The sequence below is a fragment of the Canis lupus genome, chromosome 30 (genome assembly GCF_048164855.1).
Source record: "Canis lupus baileyi chromosome 30, mCanLup2.hap1, whole genome shotgun sequence".
In the NCBI taxonomy this organism is placed as follows: Eukaryota; Metazoa; Chordata; class Mammalia; order Carnivora; family Canidae; genus Canis; species Canis lupus.
The window spans coordinates 42,006,364-42,020,710 of record NC_132867.1 but is presented as its reverse complement, the minus strand read 5'-3'; the positions used below and the strand labels follow the sequence as shown (position 1 = coordinate 42,020,710).

The 14,347-nt window shown below is 64.3% G+C and overlaps 1 protein-coding gene across 4 annotated transcripts in view; it reads right to left on the bottom strand.

Annotated features, from left to right (window-relative positions):
• The window catches only part of SLX9 (SLX9 ribosome biogenesis factor), a 33,924-nt gene that overhangs the window by 15,552 nt on the left and 4,025 nt on the right, over positions 1 to 14,347 (bottom strand). The window contains exon 1 of one of the 4 annotated variants that reach the window (XM_072807207.1): positions 9,450 to 9,648. The exons of 2 other annotated variants lie outside the window; for them this stretch is intronic. In XM_072807207.1, the coding sequence (XP_072663308.1) occupies positions 9,450 to 9,633 (184 nt within the window). In that variant the 5' untranslated portion in view covers positions 9,634 to 9,648. Of the gene's footprint in view, positions 1 to 8,872; positions 9,014 to 9,449; positions 9,649 to 14,347 lie in introns of those variants that run through there. One more of the 4 variants, XM_072807208.1, reaches the window with a different exon arrangement.

The following is a 14,347-nucleotide window of genomic DNA, read 5'->3' as shown; positions in this document are numbered from 1 at the left end:
AACGCAGGCCGCTGGCTGCCCTCCCGCCAACCTCCCGCTCCCCTCAGCTGCCCTCACTGGGGGGCCTGCCCTCACCCCAGGTGCCTGCACATCCCCTCTACGGGTTAAGCTGGTCCCCAAACGCATACGCTCAAGTCGTCGCCAGAACCTCCGCGTGCACCTGTGTTTGAACACAAGACTGTTAACAAGGTCACCAGGGTGGCCCCGATCCAACAAGACTGGTGTCCCCGAGAAGAGATCAGAACGCAGATGTGCGGGGACGACAAGTGAGGACACGGGGACGACGGCCGTCTACACAGCCGGGAGAGAGGCCTCGGGGGAGCCAACCCCAGCAGCACCCTGACCTCAGCCACCCGCTGCCTGGGCTGCCCGGGTGTGGTGCTCGTTCTGGCCGCCCGGGCTGACCGCCTGCACCCAACTCCTCAGGAGCCGGGAGGCCCTGCACCTGCACCACCAGCCGGGCACCAGGCCACCAGCCCCACCTGCCCAGTGCCTGCATGGATGCCAGTTACCAGGTGCCGAGGCGGCGTCCCCACTGCCCACAGAGGCAGGGGCACAGGGTCACACTCGTTCACTAACCACCTGGAGGAGCCTGCGGACCTTTACGAGCGCTGGGTATGTTTCTGTCGGAGGGGCCGTACCCACCCCCGGGGTCAGGGGACCCGCCACGGACCGGCCTGGAGAGAAGCAGGGCAGCTGAGCGCGGCGGGCCGCCATGGCGCGGGGCCCCGAGCTGGGCCCTCCGAAGCTGCTACCAAGGTCCCAGGGGGACACACACACCGCGGGTAAACCCAGAGCCACGGCCCGAGTACAGCCTTTCCAGCGCTGAGAAATTGCACACGGGCCGGCCGCAGGGCGTGGGCCCGAGGGGGGTGTGGTGCCGGATGTCCCAGGGCTCTGCCTCCCTGCCGGGCGAGCCCGGTGGCCTGCGTCCAGCTCCAAGGACGCTCGGTGGCCTCCAGCGGCGCTGGGCCAGCCTGCCTCTGTGAGGGCGGCGGGGAGCTCTCCTGGGTTCAGGGCTTCGGAGCCTCTGTGTTCTAGGGTGAAGGGCACAGGGTGACTCTGGCATCGGGTGCAAGCTGTGATCCGAGCCCACTGCGCCCCTACCCTGCGGCCGGGCAGGACGGGGCTCCAGCATGGTGTGAGGCTCCGGGGTGCCCGCTGCCTGCCCCACGTCACGGCCGCGGGAACGCAGGAAGGCCGGCTGGGGGGGGGGGGTGCGCCGGGCCATCAGACGGCCTCTGGGCCTCGGGCGGGCTCCATGGCCTCGGCCGGGCTGGGGCACAGGCAGGCTCTGGCGCGCACCTCCCTCCAGCTCCACCTCACGCCCACCCCTGCCGGCGGCCCCGACACCCCCTGACCCCCGACGCCGGAGCAACCCAGGGCGGATGGTTTCCAGCAAGAGGAGGCGGCGCGCCTGTCAGACGGGACGTTCCAGCTCCGAGCGTGCGGGAGAGCCCGTGAGAGCCGGTGCTCCGCGAGGACTGAATCCCCTCGGCGGGAGTGAGGCCTGGCGCCGCGGCCTTGTGCTGAAACTTCCAGGCGCGCTGGGGCTGACCTACTTTTCTCCCGGCCGCCCTGACCTCCCGGCCCCACCGGAAAGTGGAGGCGTCGGGACTCCCAGTCAGCCTCAGCCGCTCAGGATGGGGGCGGGTGTGAGAGGGTGCCCGGGGCTGCTCGGGGGGACCCAGGCACCGCTGCTCCTCCTGCTGCACCCCCGCCCCCCGCCGCCACCAGGGAGTGCGGCCTGATGCGGGGCAGGGAGGGCATCTCTGCGGGCTTGTGCGAGCGTCAGGGGCCTCTGTGGGTGGGGGGCGACAGTCCACAGGTCGCAGGGCCGTGTCAAGCCACACATGGGGTGACGACAGTGCCCCCTGTGGGCCTGGGCAGCGAGGCCAGTGACAGGAGCAGAGCTGACCCGCACGCCCAACAGGCTGAAGCAGGAGGGTGGCCCCCCAGGGAAGCATCGGACGCCGGGACGTGAGGCAGCTCGCTCTCTCAAAGGTTCTGGGAGATGCTTTCTCGACACTCCTACAACTTCCTGTAATTTTGAAATAAGTTCAAAACAAAAACGAGTCTGTGAGCAGGAAAGACCGACAGACTCCCAGCCCTGCTGCACCTGAATGAAGAACAGGCTGAGCACGAGCCCAGGGATGCCTGTGCCCCGACCCCACCCCAGGGCCTCTGCCCAGGAGCCTGGCCGCGCAGCACAGGGGACACAGGAACTGAACCTGATGTCCCTGTACACAGCTGGCGCCTGGAGAGTGAGGCCCTAGGAGCTCCTGGAAGCACCGGCAAGAAGACCCCACAGGCGCCAGGCGGCAAGGATGGGGACGGGCACCACAAGCCCTGCTCACCTGTGTCCTGCCGCGGGCCCCCAGGGCATCTGGAGGGTTCCAAAGCCCAAACCCCTAAGGGCGAGGCAAAGTCCTAACTGTGCACAGAGGCTACAGCCTCGAACGAGACAGACAAGAGGGCAGGAGGGGCGTGCTGGGCAGTGGGCCAGAGGACAGGCTTCACAGAGGTGGTAGTGGGGGTGTCGGGGTCTGGGCACCCAGAGCCTGAGGCTGAGGCTCAGCGTGGCAAGGCAGCCGCCCAGGTGCTCCTCACTGTCCCTGGACGGTCAGACCCGGAGCAGAGGCATCCTCGGAGGCCATCTCAGGGCCGCGGAAAGAGATCCGCAGATCCTGGCAGGGGAGAGGGGGCCTGGCCTGGGGCGGCCTCCTTCCTGGAGCTTTTCACACACACACACAGGGGAGAGGGGAGAGTAAGGAAGCCCGAGTGCCTCCAGCTGTGTCCTCTGCCCTGCTCGCTTACAGCCCAGCTCGGAGGCACCCTCGCATGCCCGGCAGCTGCTCTGGCTCCCGCCCCCAAGCCCCTGGCCAGGCTGGCACCTGCTCACCACAGCACCCTCGGTGTCCTAGCCGACACCTGTGAAAGGGGATGCACCCCATGACCGTGGGCTGAGATGGATCAGGACATGCTCAGGGGGCCACATGGTGGTCTGTCCAGTCCTGGTGCCAAGACTGGCCATGACCCCACACGGCCCCTCTCCCTGGGCCCAGCCCTGGACAGGCCAACCACTGCCCCGCAGCATGGCCTGACTCATTTCTACACAACAGCAGGCCAGTGGGGCCTCTGCCACAGGGGCCAGCAACCAGGGGTACTAGTTCACATCTTACCCAGGAACCACCACCCCAGATCCAGCCCCAGAGCATCCCCCGAATTCTGCTCTGGCTCTCGATTACTCCCACCCCACCTTGTCAGCTTCCCTCTCATGGTCACTGTGGTTACAGGGTGCTGGTCCCACACATCCTATTCCTCCTGACACCCTGCAGACAGCTGGGCCATTTCACAAAGGGAACCACTGAGGCCCAGAAGGAGACCCTGCCCAGAACCGTGCAAAGACAGCACAACGAGCATCTCCCACGCCAAGGCCGACAGACCCATGCGTCGGGTCACCGTGCCCTGTCCCAGTTCTTACAACAGAGTGAGCAAATCAAATCTCCAGTCACCTTCTATGTGACTGGAGTCATGCAGTCAGCTCTATGTGACCCGGGACAGCAGAACACCAGCCTTGGAGAAACGGGGGTGGCTGGGATTACGCTGGGCTCTTTGGTCGCAGGTGGGAGGTGTGTAAGCATGGCAGGCAAACCTGGGCTGCAGTCCCTCCCAGGGTCACTGTCCTGGGTGTGCCTCACGTCCAGATCCCCTAGAGTCTACACTACAGTCCCACCACCCTAGGGGAGGGGAAGGAGAGGTGTCCAGCAGCATCTCCGACAAGTGACAATGTGACTGCACACTCTGGGGCGGGTCATCCCAGCCAGAGTGCCCAACCCCAGCTCAGGGCACGTGCCAGGGATGCCAACTCTAGGGCAGGTCTGGCCTACCCTATGTGACCCAGTGAGCGTGTGTTCTCCCTTGGGGATCAGAGAAAGTCTCCAGAACCTAAAAACCATCAACCCACTGACCATGCTGAGCACGGGAAGACGGGTGGCCTCCCACATGCTGTACCTGTGCCCCACCCACCCACCTTCAGGGCCCCCTCCAGTCCCCACCCTCCACCGGGCCTGAGGCGCCTCCACAGCCCTGGGCAGTAACCTCAGCTATAGACCAAAACAGCTCGGGCAGCCCGGGGAAGGATGGGCACAAACTCAGGTACCAGCCACTCTGACAAGAGACACAGCTTCCTACAGCAGGACAGCGAGCTCGATCTCCAGGAGCAGGCACACAGCAACCTTCTCATGTGGGTAAGGGGAGAGCCGCCATGGGACGTGTCTGTGAGGGTCCAGGAGAGACCCTTGGACTGCAACCCAAGACGGCCTGCGCCCCAGCAGCCCACCTCCCATGCGGTCTGCTGCCGGGCAGGACGGATGTGCTCATGGACCTGAAGAAAAATCAGTACATAGTTAGCTTTCCAGTAAATGTCAAGAACCTGTTGTATCACAACAAAGATGTGCAAAAACCAGGCACAGGTAACAGGAGGAGGCAGCGCAGGTTTCAGAGCCGCTTCAGGAGCAGGATGGCGTGACTGAAACCTCGGGCAAAGGCAGCCCCAGACACAGACACTTGCATCACAACTTCTCAGTAAGTGCAACCAAGACACAGATTTGGGGGAAATAAAGAGGGAATCCTTCCCGTCCCTTTAGCATCAAAATAAGGTCCCAATGTGTGAAGTGTATAAGCAACAAAACCATAAAAGTACAACAGAGAAACACGAATGAGTCACCAAACATGAAGGAAGTATCAATTTGGCTACAAACAGGTCAAGAACTTCTGGAGCGAAAAAGTTACGTGAAGAAACTCAAAAGGCGTCACTGATGGGGACACCAACAGGGAGCGAAGCAGGCAGCTTCCTAAACAGCTTTTCTGAATCAACAGGAAAGACAAACCGCATAAAAGAACGGGAAGGAGCAGCACGGGGCTGCTGACAGAGAAGCAGGGCTAACAGCTGCTGAGGAAGGGCACGGTTTACAGGCCAGCCCCCCGCTCACCCGACATCGGCAGAGACCCAAGCGTACACCGGCCAGTCGGACCACAGGCAGAGGCAGACTCGCACCCGGAGCGGGAGCTCCCCAGGGGCCGGTCTTCAGCAGGCCGGTGCGCGGGGCCTGCTGTTGTGTCACGGGCTTCTCGCGCTCGGTCCCCAGTCAGAGGCATGTACCAACACCCTGGGCCACACGTGGGGACTTGTGATGCAAACCGGGGGCCAAGGGACCATCTAGCTCCTAAAACCATCCACGGACTTTTTAAACGTCTGCATATCTGACTCAGCAGTTCTGCTGCTACATTTCTATCTACAGACGGATGTACTAGCATCCACCAACACGGGTGGACAGGACGTGCTCTGCAGCGTGGCTGCCATCATACACCAACCCCAGCAGCCTTGCAGAGGAGCGAGGCCAGCGTGTGCTGATGGCCAACCGTGCCCAGCACTCAGGGAAGCGAGGGGCAGGGCCAGCCACGTGGCAGACAGGGGAAACACAGAAGCCTGTGGGGGGGGGGGGTGCTGCACCAGAGTCCCCGCATGCAGTCCCCACGCTGGAGCAGCAGGCAGTGGCCTGACACCAGCCTGAGGAGAGCAGCTATCCCTCCCGGCCAGGGTGCGTGAGTGCCGTGGGCTCCCCAGGAGGGACAGGATGGGCCCGGCACCCGGTGGCCAGAGATGCAGCCTGAACAAGGAGGGCCTGCTCCCCACCACGGCAAGCCTGAGAAGGCGGTCACCTGCAGACGGTGCAGCTATATTTTGTTCCCTTCATTGTCCCTGTTTTCTAGACAGAAACCATTAAAAAAAATTCTTTTTTAAAGCAAAGATATAAAAAAACTAGGGACTAATTTCCCTAACTTGAGACAGCGTCTGGGAAGAAAAGTGACAAGATTATTAACCGAAGAGACCACATCAACATATTCTCATAAACACACCCAAGTTTTACTGCTAAAGCACCCTTTGGTTGATGAAAACCTCTCCCAGGATGGAACTCCCAGATACCCCAAATTGTAGCGCAGGTCGATTCAAAACCCTGAGGGCCAACTTCTAACACAAAGACCATGGTGAGGCGGCCGTCGGCGCGGCTTTCAGAGCGGAAGGCCGACAGGGCCACCAGCGGCTTCGGTTCTGTGGCGCCAGAGCTGTCCTCCTCCGAGGTGGCCCTGCCGGCCAACAGACTGACGGGAGGAACAAGGAGCAGCACCCACGGGCAGTACCCAGGGGCTCCGGGGGGCTCGGCCAACCTGCTGTGCTCCCCTCGGGGCAGACTGTCCTCCAGCGCCTGGGCCCCTGTCCCTGCAGGACCCCGTCTGCTCCCCCCTCGGCGCCCCATCCTACCTGCGCCAACCTGGCCCATGTCCACGGCCTTCCGCAGGCTGCTGTCAGGAGACCAGGTGGGGGAACCCTCCAGAGGGGGCCAGAGGGACGGCGAGCAGCACAGACGCATTCCGACGACAGAGGCCAACAGCCCACCATCTCGGGCTCCCTTGTCTCAGACACCACCTCTACAGCTGCATCACAGCCAGGCCCCCAACAGGGCCATCAGGCGGCACCCCCACCCTGGGACACGCAAGCCAAGGCCAGCCTCCCCCGGCAGCTGCTGCCAGGAAGCAAGGGGACCCTGGGCGAGGTGCACTCCCCTCCTCGCCCCTCCCCACAACCTTCTGGCACCCGGGATGATCCCACAGGGCCAGGACAGGCCCTGCTCAAGACTCCTGGCCAGACAGGCCCCACACAGCCTCCCCGAGCGTGGCCAGCACCGAGCACGCACAGCGAGAGGGGGAAGTCACGGGCAAGGGCAGGGGGCGCACAGGAGGGCCCCAACCTCCCGGACTCCGCCCGAGCACCCTGAGGTGGGCTTTGGCAGATAGGCAGCGGCTGCCAGGCGCCTGGGCCACAAAGCCCCCATAAGGTGGGCCGCGCAGGCGAGCAGAGGCCACGCACAGGCCTCCTCTCGGGCACCGGTGACACGAGCGGCAGCAGGCGGCCCGGCGGGGTGCTGCTGCCAGGCTCCACGAGCAGCAGAAATGTGTCGAGAACCTGAAATAGCTCCTTGCCGCCAGGTCCAAGGTGCCAGGTTTAGAAATAGCACCCGCACTCGGAGAGCATCTCCCCACCGCGCCTCCTGCAGCACGTGCAACAGCCGCACCACGGAGCAGTACCTCTCATGTGGGAGTGACCCCCGGTGACCACACAGCCCCACGGGGTCCGAAGAACGATGCCAGGGGACAGCACTGTGAAGACAGCATCCCCTCGTGGAAGGAAGGTTCTGCAGAGGTGGAGAGGAGCAGAGACGCTCGAGGGGTATCGGGTGATGATGGAGCCCCCCCCCCCCCCGCCCCGGCCCGCCACGACCAGGCCCAACTCCACGGCCGGAGGAGCTCTGTGCCAGCGCAGCCCCCCACCCGCCACGTCTCCTCCAGGCTGCGGAGAGGCAGGCCAGGGCACCGCGAGCCCTGCAGGAGGCACCCAGGGCTATCCCAATCAGACCCCCAGACGGGGCCAGCGTGGGGTGCAGCCCCAGGCACCAAGAGCCGTGAGGCCGGCTCACGAGAAGGGCAGGCGGCGTGAGCGCTCGGCTGTCAGTGTGTGGGCACAGCGGGTCACAGACCCAGAATCCCACAGGGGGACACAGGCGCAGCGGTCTCCAAGGGGGAAGGAGGCGCTGTCTTTTCTGGATGCACACCCTTCTCCACTGTGAAGTGTTCCCTTTCACAAAAGTGGTTTTAGGGGGAGGCCGGTCTCGAACTTCCACGCCTCTGCTAGGGCTCAGCCAGTCGTGCTGGGCTGAGGCCTCGGGCGCCCACTCACACACCAGCTCCGCTTCAGGGGGCCAGGACCTCGAGCAAAACAGAGTGAGGTGCTTCTGCCAGTCTGGCCCCCGCCCCCCCGAACCCCAGCTTCCAGAGCAAGCCCAGATCTGCTCCCTCCCACCGATGCGCAACACCCCCCACCCCATGCATGGAGAGGTCTGCTGCGGCAAGATGCTGGCCCCTCTGGAGGCCATGTGTTCCCCCACCGTGCACGCTAAACCTCTTCTAGGACAGGTAAATCCAACAAGTGACCTCAGTCTGATGGACACGCAGCTGGCCGTGCTGCTCTAGGACAGAGGAGGGGGTCGCCAGGAGCCGCCCCGTCACCTGCTCGGGCCACGCTCTGCAGTCAACTCTGCAAGGATGCACGCCCAGGGCCCCCAGCAACCCTCCTGCACATGAGGGGGCCAACCACAGAAAGCCTCAGGCCGCCAGCGAGGAAACGATGGGCAGGACGTGGCCGAGCAGGCGGGCTCCTGACTGCCCCCCGAGACAGCAGAGGTCACCTCCTGGGACAAACGCAGCAGCGTACAGATGGCTGGCGGGCTGAAGGCAGCCCCCACCAGCAGCAGGAGCCGCGCGGAAACGCTCCTGGGCAGGCTGGCCTGGGAGCCGCTCCAGTGTCTCCACAGCACGTCCCTCGCAGGAACAGGCTAACGGGACAGCCACTCACTGCTTCCAGAGAAGAGCTGGCCTCCCAGGTCCCGGGGGCAGTGAAAGGCACACCCGGCCACAGACGCCTCCTCACACCAGCACTGCCCACTGGCCCAGGAGGCGGCCTGGGCACAGGTCAGGGTGGGACGGACGCCCAGAGCTGTCCAGGAGCACAGGCAGGCTCGAGCACCCTCAGGGTTTGAGCCCGATCCAGACCTCGACCTGGGGCCTCGGCCAACAGGCACACCATGGCCCTGCAGCGTGGCACCCCAGCGGCTGGCCTGTAGAGTGGGGCACGGTCCTCCCGGTCCCATCCTTGTCCTTCCCCACAGACAGGCAGGACCCTGGGCCTTAGTCCTGCGAGGTGGCTGCCCAGCTCCCCTGATGGTCTCCCTCCATTCTCCAGAGGATGACTCACCTGGGTGTACCCTGAGCCAAGCCAGGGACCCCTGATGGGAGGAGGAGGGGTCCATTGCTCAAAGACGCTGTGACTGTCCCTGAGGCCCTGGACCTGGTGAATCATGACCTGTGGGGCCTCCACCCTGCTGTGGCTCACACCACCTCCAGGAGCCCGGCGTGCTGGCGTGTCCCATCTCCTCCCCACCCCCAGGTGGGCTGTGTAGCTCTGCTGGCATCTGGGTCACCAGTGCTGGGCAACAGCGTGCGGAGAGGGCGTGGGCGGGGCACGCCTGCAGGGTACACCAGGGGCCGGCTGGGCCCCACCCGAGCCCACAAAGACACCTAAAAGCCAGCAGCCCTCCTCCAGCACAGAGTCAGCCCCCTCACTGCCCTCGGGGCTGCCGGGATGGGCAGAGACTCCCGTGAGCTCAAGGGGCGGAGGCAAGCTGCAGCCTCGGGGATGCTGGGCGCTCCCAGCCCCTTGGCACCTCAGGCCACATCCTCAGCGCATCTGCCTCAGCACACGCTGTGCACACAAGTCCTCACACGGCTGCCGCAGGGCCCGTGGGCTTCAGCCAGGTCTTCCTGTGCTTTACCTCCCGCAACGAGCCCGTCTAGAAACTGGAAGAAGGTCCTGGAGATGAAGTGGCTTTGGCTTGTCCCAAACTGGGGAGGAAGGGGATCCATGCACAGGACCAAGCACTCCCACGTTCCTCCCCCCAAAGCCCGGATGACAGAGGGGCAGGAAGCAGGCCCCATGCCCTGCAGCCTCACACCCATACCCTCTCAAAACCACCCAAGCAGGGCTCCTCTGGGCTGCGCCCTTGACCTTGCCCTTCCCTGCTTCCTGTTGTTAACAACCAACGGGCTGGAGGCAGACCAAGGCATCAGCAGCCCGACGGCGGGCCGCTTCCTGCCCCGGCACCGCGTGACTGCAGGGCCAGATGCCATCCGCATTCCAGCACAGCGGCCCGGCAGCTGCCAGCAGGCCCAGAGCAGAAGACCCTGCCTTCCAATCCCCCACCTGGTCAGGGGCGCAGACTTCGGGCCCGCAAGTCAGGACGCCCCCAGAGGCAGTGGGTGCCCCTCCCGGGGGCTGGGCAGGGCCGCTCCCCCCCAGGGCCAACACCCACAGCAAGGAACCAATACCCTGGTGAGAGCAGAGGAGCCCACAGCCAGCAGCCAGCAGTCACAGGAGACGCGGCCACCTCCAGCGGGCGGGCGCCACACGCGGCAGCAAGGACACGGGAAGGCTCTCTGGCTCCCGAACCTGGCAAAGGCCCCACCCGCTGCAGACCTCGGGGACCCCCTGCAACGGTCTTCAGGAGGACCAGAAGCCACGGGGCTCACACAGCCCCTCGGCCAGGCGGTCCCCAGACCACTACCAGCAAGGCCGCCGCGCTCTTGCCTGGGCTGGTCCAGAGAGCAACAATGCCCTCTCCTCGCTCCTCTCACATTCAGGGTGGCATGGGGACAAGGAGGGAAAACCTGCCGGGGACTTTGTCCCGCCCCTGCTTCACGGCTGGAGGAATTAGTGCGAAAAGTCTTTGAAGGGGGAGCTTTACAAAATCCCCCAAGGCCCCGCATGGTGCGCAGGAGCTCCGCTCCCCAGGCAGGGCCAGCCTCTCCAAGCCCGGGCGGCCTCGCGGGAGACGCAGCTCTGCCGCCCTCTGCCGAGCACTCTCCAGGCCTGCACCTGCTCGGGCGGGAGCGAAGGTCACAGGCCTGCAGCCCGGAGCGCGGAGCCCGGAGGAGCCCGGAGCCCGGAGGAGCCCGGAGGAGCCCGGAGGAGCCCGAGAGGGCAGGCCCAAGGCTTCGCCCTGGAGCCTCTGCAGCCCGGAGGCTGGCCCAGTCCACTCGGCCCCCAGAGCACCTGCCAGCAGCCTCCGCACCACCAGCATGCGGCCGCCCAGCGTGCTTCCCTGCCTCTCTTCCACCGCATTCCCTAACCAGGCCTGTCCTCGCGTGCCGGCCTCACTGGCTCAGGTCCCGGGCCGGCACTGCCCAGCCCAGGCCACAGGGCTGAGCACTGGCCCAACAGCCCACCTCCCGTGTGAGAACAACGGAGCTGGTTTTTTGCAGCTTTCCAGACAGAGGAATACAGAAGTAGAAAGAGAACCAGCAGAGTGGTGTCCTGTGCAGGGGAAGGGTACAGGAGCCCGATGCTCACCCTGGACCCCCGGGGGCCCCCAAAGACAGGTGCGGAGGAGCTTCAAAGCCCCTTCGCACACAGGTCCATGAGCCCACAGAGCCTGACCCTCGGCAAAGCCGAGTTCTGCTGCTGCTGCTGGTGGCGCCATCTGCCGCAGGAACTGGGGGTGACCTCCGGCTCCACACCACAGCCTCCTGCCCCCAGGGTGGGAGATGAAGCCCCCCAGAGCACCTCACTGGGAGCTCAGTGTCCCTGCCCGGGATCAGAAGGTAGGCCCAAGGAGGGACAGACCTGGCTCCTAGGCTGGCAGGGCTCCCAGAGGCTCACTGCACAAACTCAGAAAAGATGGCACCTGCAAAGCACCCACAGGGTCCAACGGGCCCCGTGGGTGAGCACAGGGCCGCACGCGGGAGGAGCATGTGCACGCGTGCTAGGGAAGGGGAGCCGCACGGGTGCACAGGGTGGGGATGTACAATGGGCCAGAGGATGGCCCCACAACCAGGCTAGGGCTCCCCCGCAGGTTCAGCCTCCTCCAGACCATACCCGTGGCATGGTGCGGCACGGCGACCAGAGGCAGGCGCAATTCCTTCTGTGACTCATCCCAGGGCAAGGACTCCAGGAGGGACACGTCTGCGCTAATGCAGGCTGACAGGCACGCTCGTTCTCACGGCCCAGCAGGTGGCCAGGCAGCAGATGCCACCTTCCACAGGCCCTGAGCCTGCCCCAGGCCACCAGCCCCAGCTCATCTGTCATCTCCCTGTAGGCTCCAGGGCCCTGGCCAGTTGGGAGACAAGGTGACACAGGCCAAGATGGAAGAGCTGCGGGCAAAGAGGGAGACGAGGTGCAGGGGGAGGCTGAAGCACGGCCGCCTGAGCTGTCTGGGCACCTCCAGCCAGCAGGGGAGGGGCCATGGCTTCCGCAGCATCAGCTGGGCTAGAATCAAGCACCATGTCAAACACGTCCGGTCTGCGAACCCGTCTTCACCAAAACAGGCCAAACCTAGGAGGCGAGCAGCGTCTTTACCGCCCTTTCCCAGACGAGGAACACGGCCCAGAGCAGAGCCAGTGCCCTGCCTGGACTGCAGCTCGTGGGCTCCCGAGCGCACACTCCTACCCGTTGGCAGCTTGGCCCCAGGCTACGCCCACTTGAGGGTCCCCGGGACCCAGACCTGCACCCGAGGCCTTCCGAGCTCTGCTGACTGCAAGACCACAGAGCTAACAGCCCGTCGCCAGGCCCTCTCCTTCTGTAAGCAGCTTAGTTTTCTGCGTGCTATGGTATCTTGACGTCCTAAAAATACACCTTCCTGGCTGGGGAGACTCCCTGCTCCGGGCTAGCCAATCCCCGTGCTCGGCCTGCTAACCTCCCCGGTGCTCCCACCCCGTGGCCCCGTGTGCTTGCTCCTGTCTCGAGGACCTGAGAGCATAACACACTGTTCTCCTGAGCTCCTCATGTCTCCTTGTGAGCACACCTGACTGCCCGTCCCTGAAAGAAAGCCAAGCACCTTCCTTCCTTCCGCCTCCCCTCCGCCCCAACCCCTGTGGTTTTCAGGCTTACACCACCCAGACTTCTAATGTTCCCTTTGCTGGGAAGTAACATCCTGCTCTTTCTGGGTGGCCATGCTTTCTGTGGTGGTCTAGAATCTTCTAAAGAGCCCTCAGACTCCGTACAAAGCCAAGAGGTAACTGAGTTTCGCCCACTGAGCAGAGATATGAGCGCAAGGTCCCAGATCTGCGGTGACCACGGGGACTCCCACAGGACTGCAGCGGCTGCTAGGACCCAATCAGATCAGGAAGGACTGGGTCATGCATAGCGAAGAACCGAAGAACCGAGAGGACAGGGCTGGGGTCCAGGATCGCCAAGAGTCGATGAGAAAAGATGGAGACGCTTCTGTACTCCTCTAGCAGCCAAGCAGGACCCGCGAGGCTACTGGCCAGTATCCTGATGTGGCGGCATCACAGACACGGGAGGGTGGTGGAAACAAGGTCAAGCAGGTCGGGATGGGGTCCCAGTGACGCTGGAGCTGGCTGGGGACCACCCTAAGGTGGGCACACAGCCTCAGCTGCTCTCTCTGCACAGGGGAGGTGGGGAGGAGAGGGATGTGGGAGGACTGTGACCATGCCCTGCAGGGAGTGGTGCCAGAGGGAGGCCCTGCTGTCCTACATCAGCGAACTGGGCCCCTCTATTGCCACTTCACCTCGTCCTGTGCCACGTCCTCTGTGAAGGGGGACAAAGGATGCCAGCCCCTCACGGACATGGGAGTGCTACCTGCATGCTAAAGGGGCCCCAGACAGCTCCCAGGCGGCCACGTGACACGCCTGCCCGGCAGATGCAGTGAACCAGATGCTCCAAAATCCAGCAGCCAACGGTGTGTAGCGCCAGGGCTCCAGTGCAGGACCCAGAACTAAACACTAAGGCTCTGTCCCCTCTGTCCCTCCAAGCTGTCGGGGACACTGCGGCACAGACGGCTTCTCCCACCGTGCCCTGGGCCCTCACCTGGGGCCAGCCCCTCACAGAGACCCCACTGCAGGCAGTGGGCCCGGCGCCCGTAGAGAGCCCACCTACTCAGGTGTGCGCCTGCGCTTCAACAGTCACGGCTCCTCCTGAGAAAGCTTTGTCAGCGTCCCAGGAACAAGAGCCACGCACTCTGCAGCTACATCCACCGGGCCCCTGGATGGAGGTGGCAAGAGCCCAGCGCTCAGCATCAGGCAACAGGTGTGGGTGGGCCGTCACTGCAGGCTGAGCGCCCACAAACGTGCCGCTCACTCAGAAGGACGAGAAGGCGAGAGCACCAGCCCAGGGGCCCATCTCCCGCTGGCTGCCCACCCACACCGCGGGAAGACAGCATCTGTCGGCAACCTGGAGGAGTAACTTCCTGGGCCGTGTAAACACCCCAGAAGGGCTAACCTGAACAGTACACACAGCGCTCACCCACGTCTAAGGAAAGCGATAAAAACCGTCCCAATGTGTAGACAGACCAGAAGAGGACACTGAACACGCGGAGAGTCTACGTGCCCGCGGCCTCAGGTACAGGCCTGCCCTGGCCCCAGGTCCCCGCAGGAGCACAGGGCTCACACCGGGGCGGGACGCAGCCAGAGCTGCCACCTGCTAGGTGGCATTCGTCCTGAGACACAGTCGGCAGGAGGGTCTGTGAGGGACGAGAACAAGCCACCCTGGAACGTGCCGCTTTGGCCGCCGTGAGGATTCCCCTGAGCCGGAGGCAAATGGGATCGACAGGTGAGGAAGGCAGCCCTCCCTGCGCTGCCCTTCGCTGACTAACAGCAGAAAATCCCGAAACTGACCGCCACGGGTCCCTCTCCTGGGACATCTCACGGCCGTGAAGAT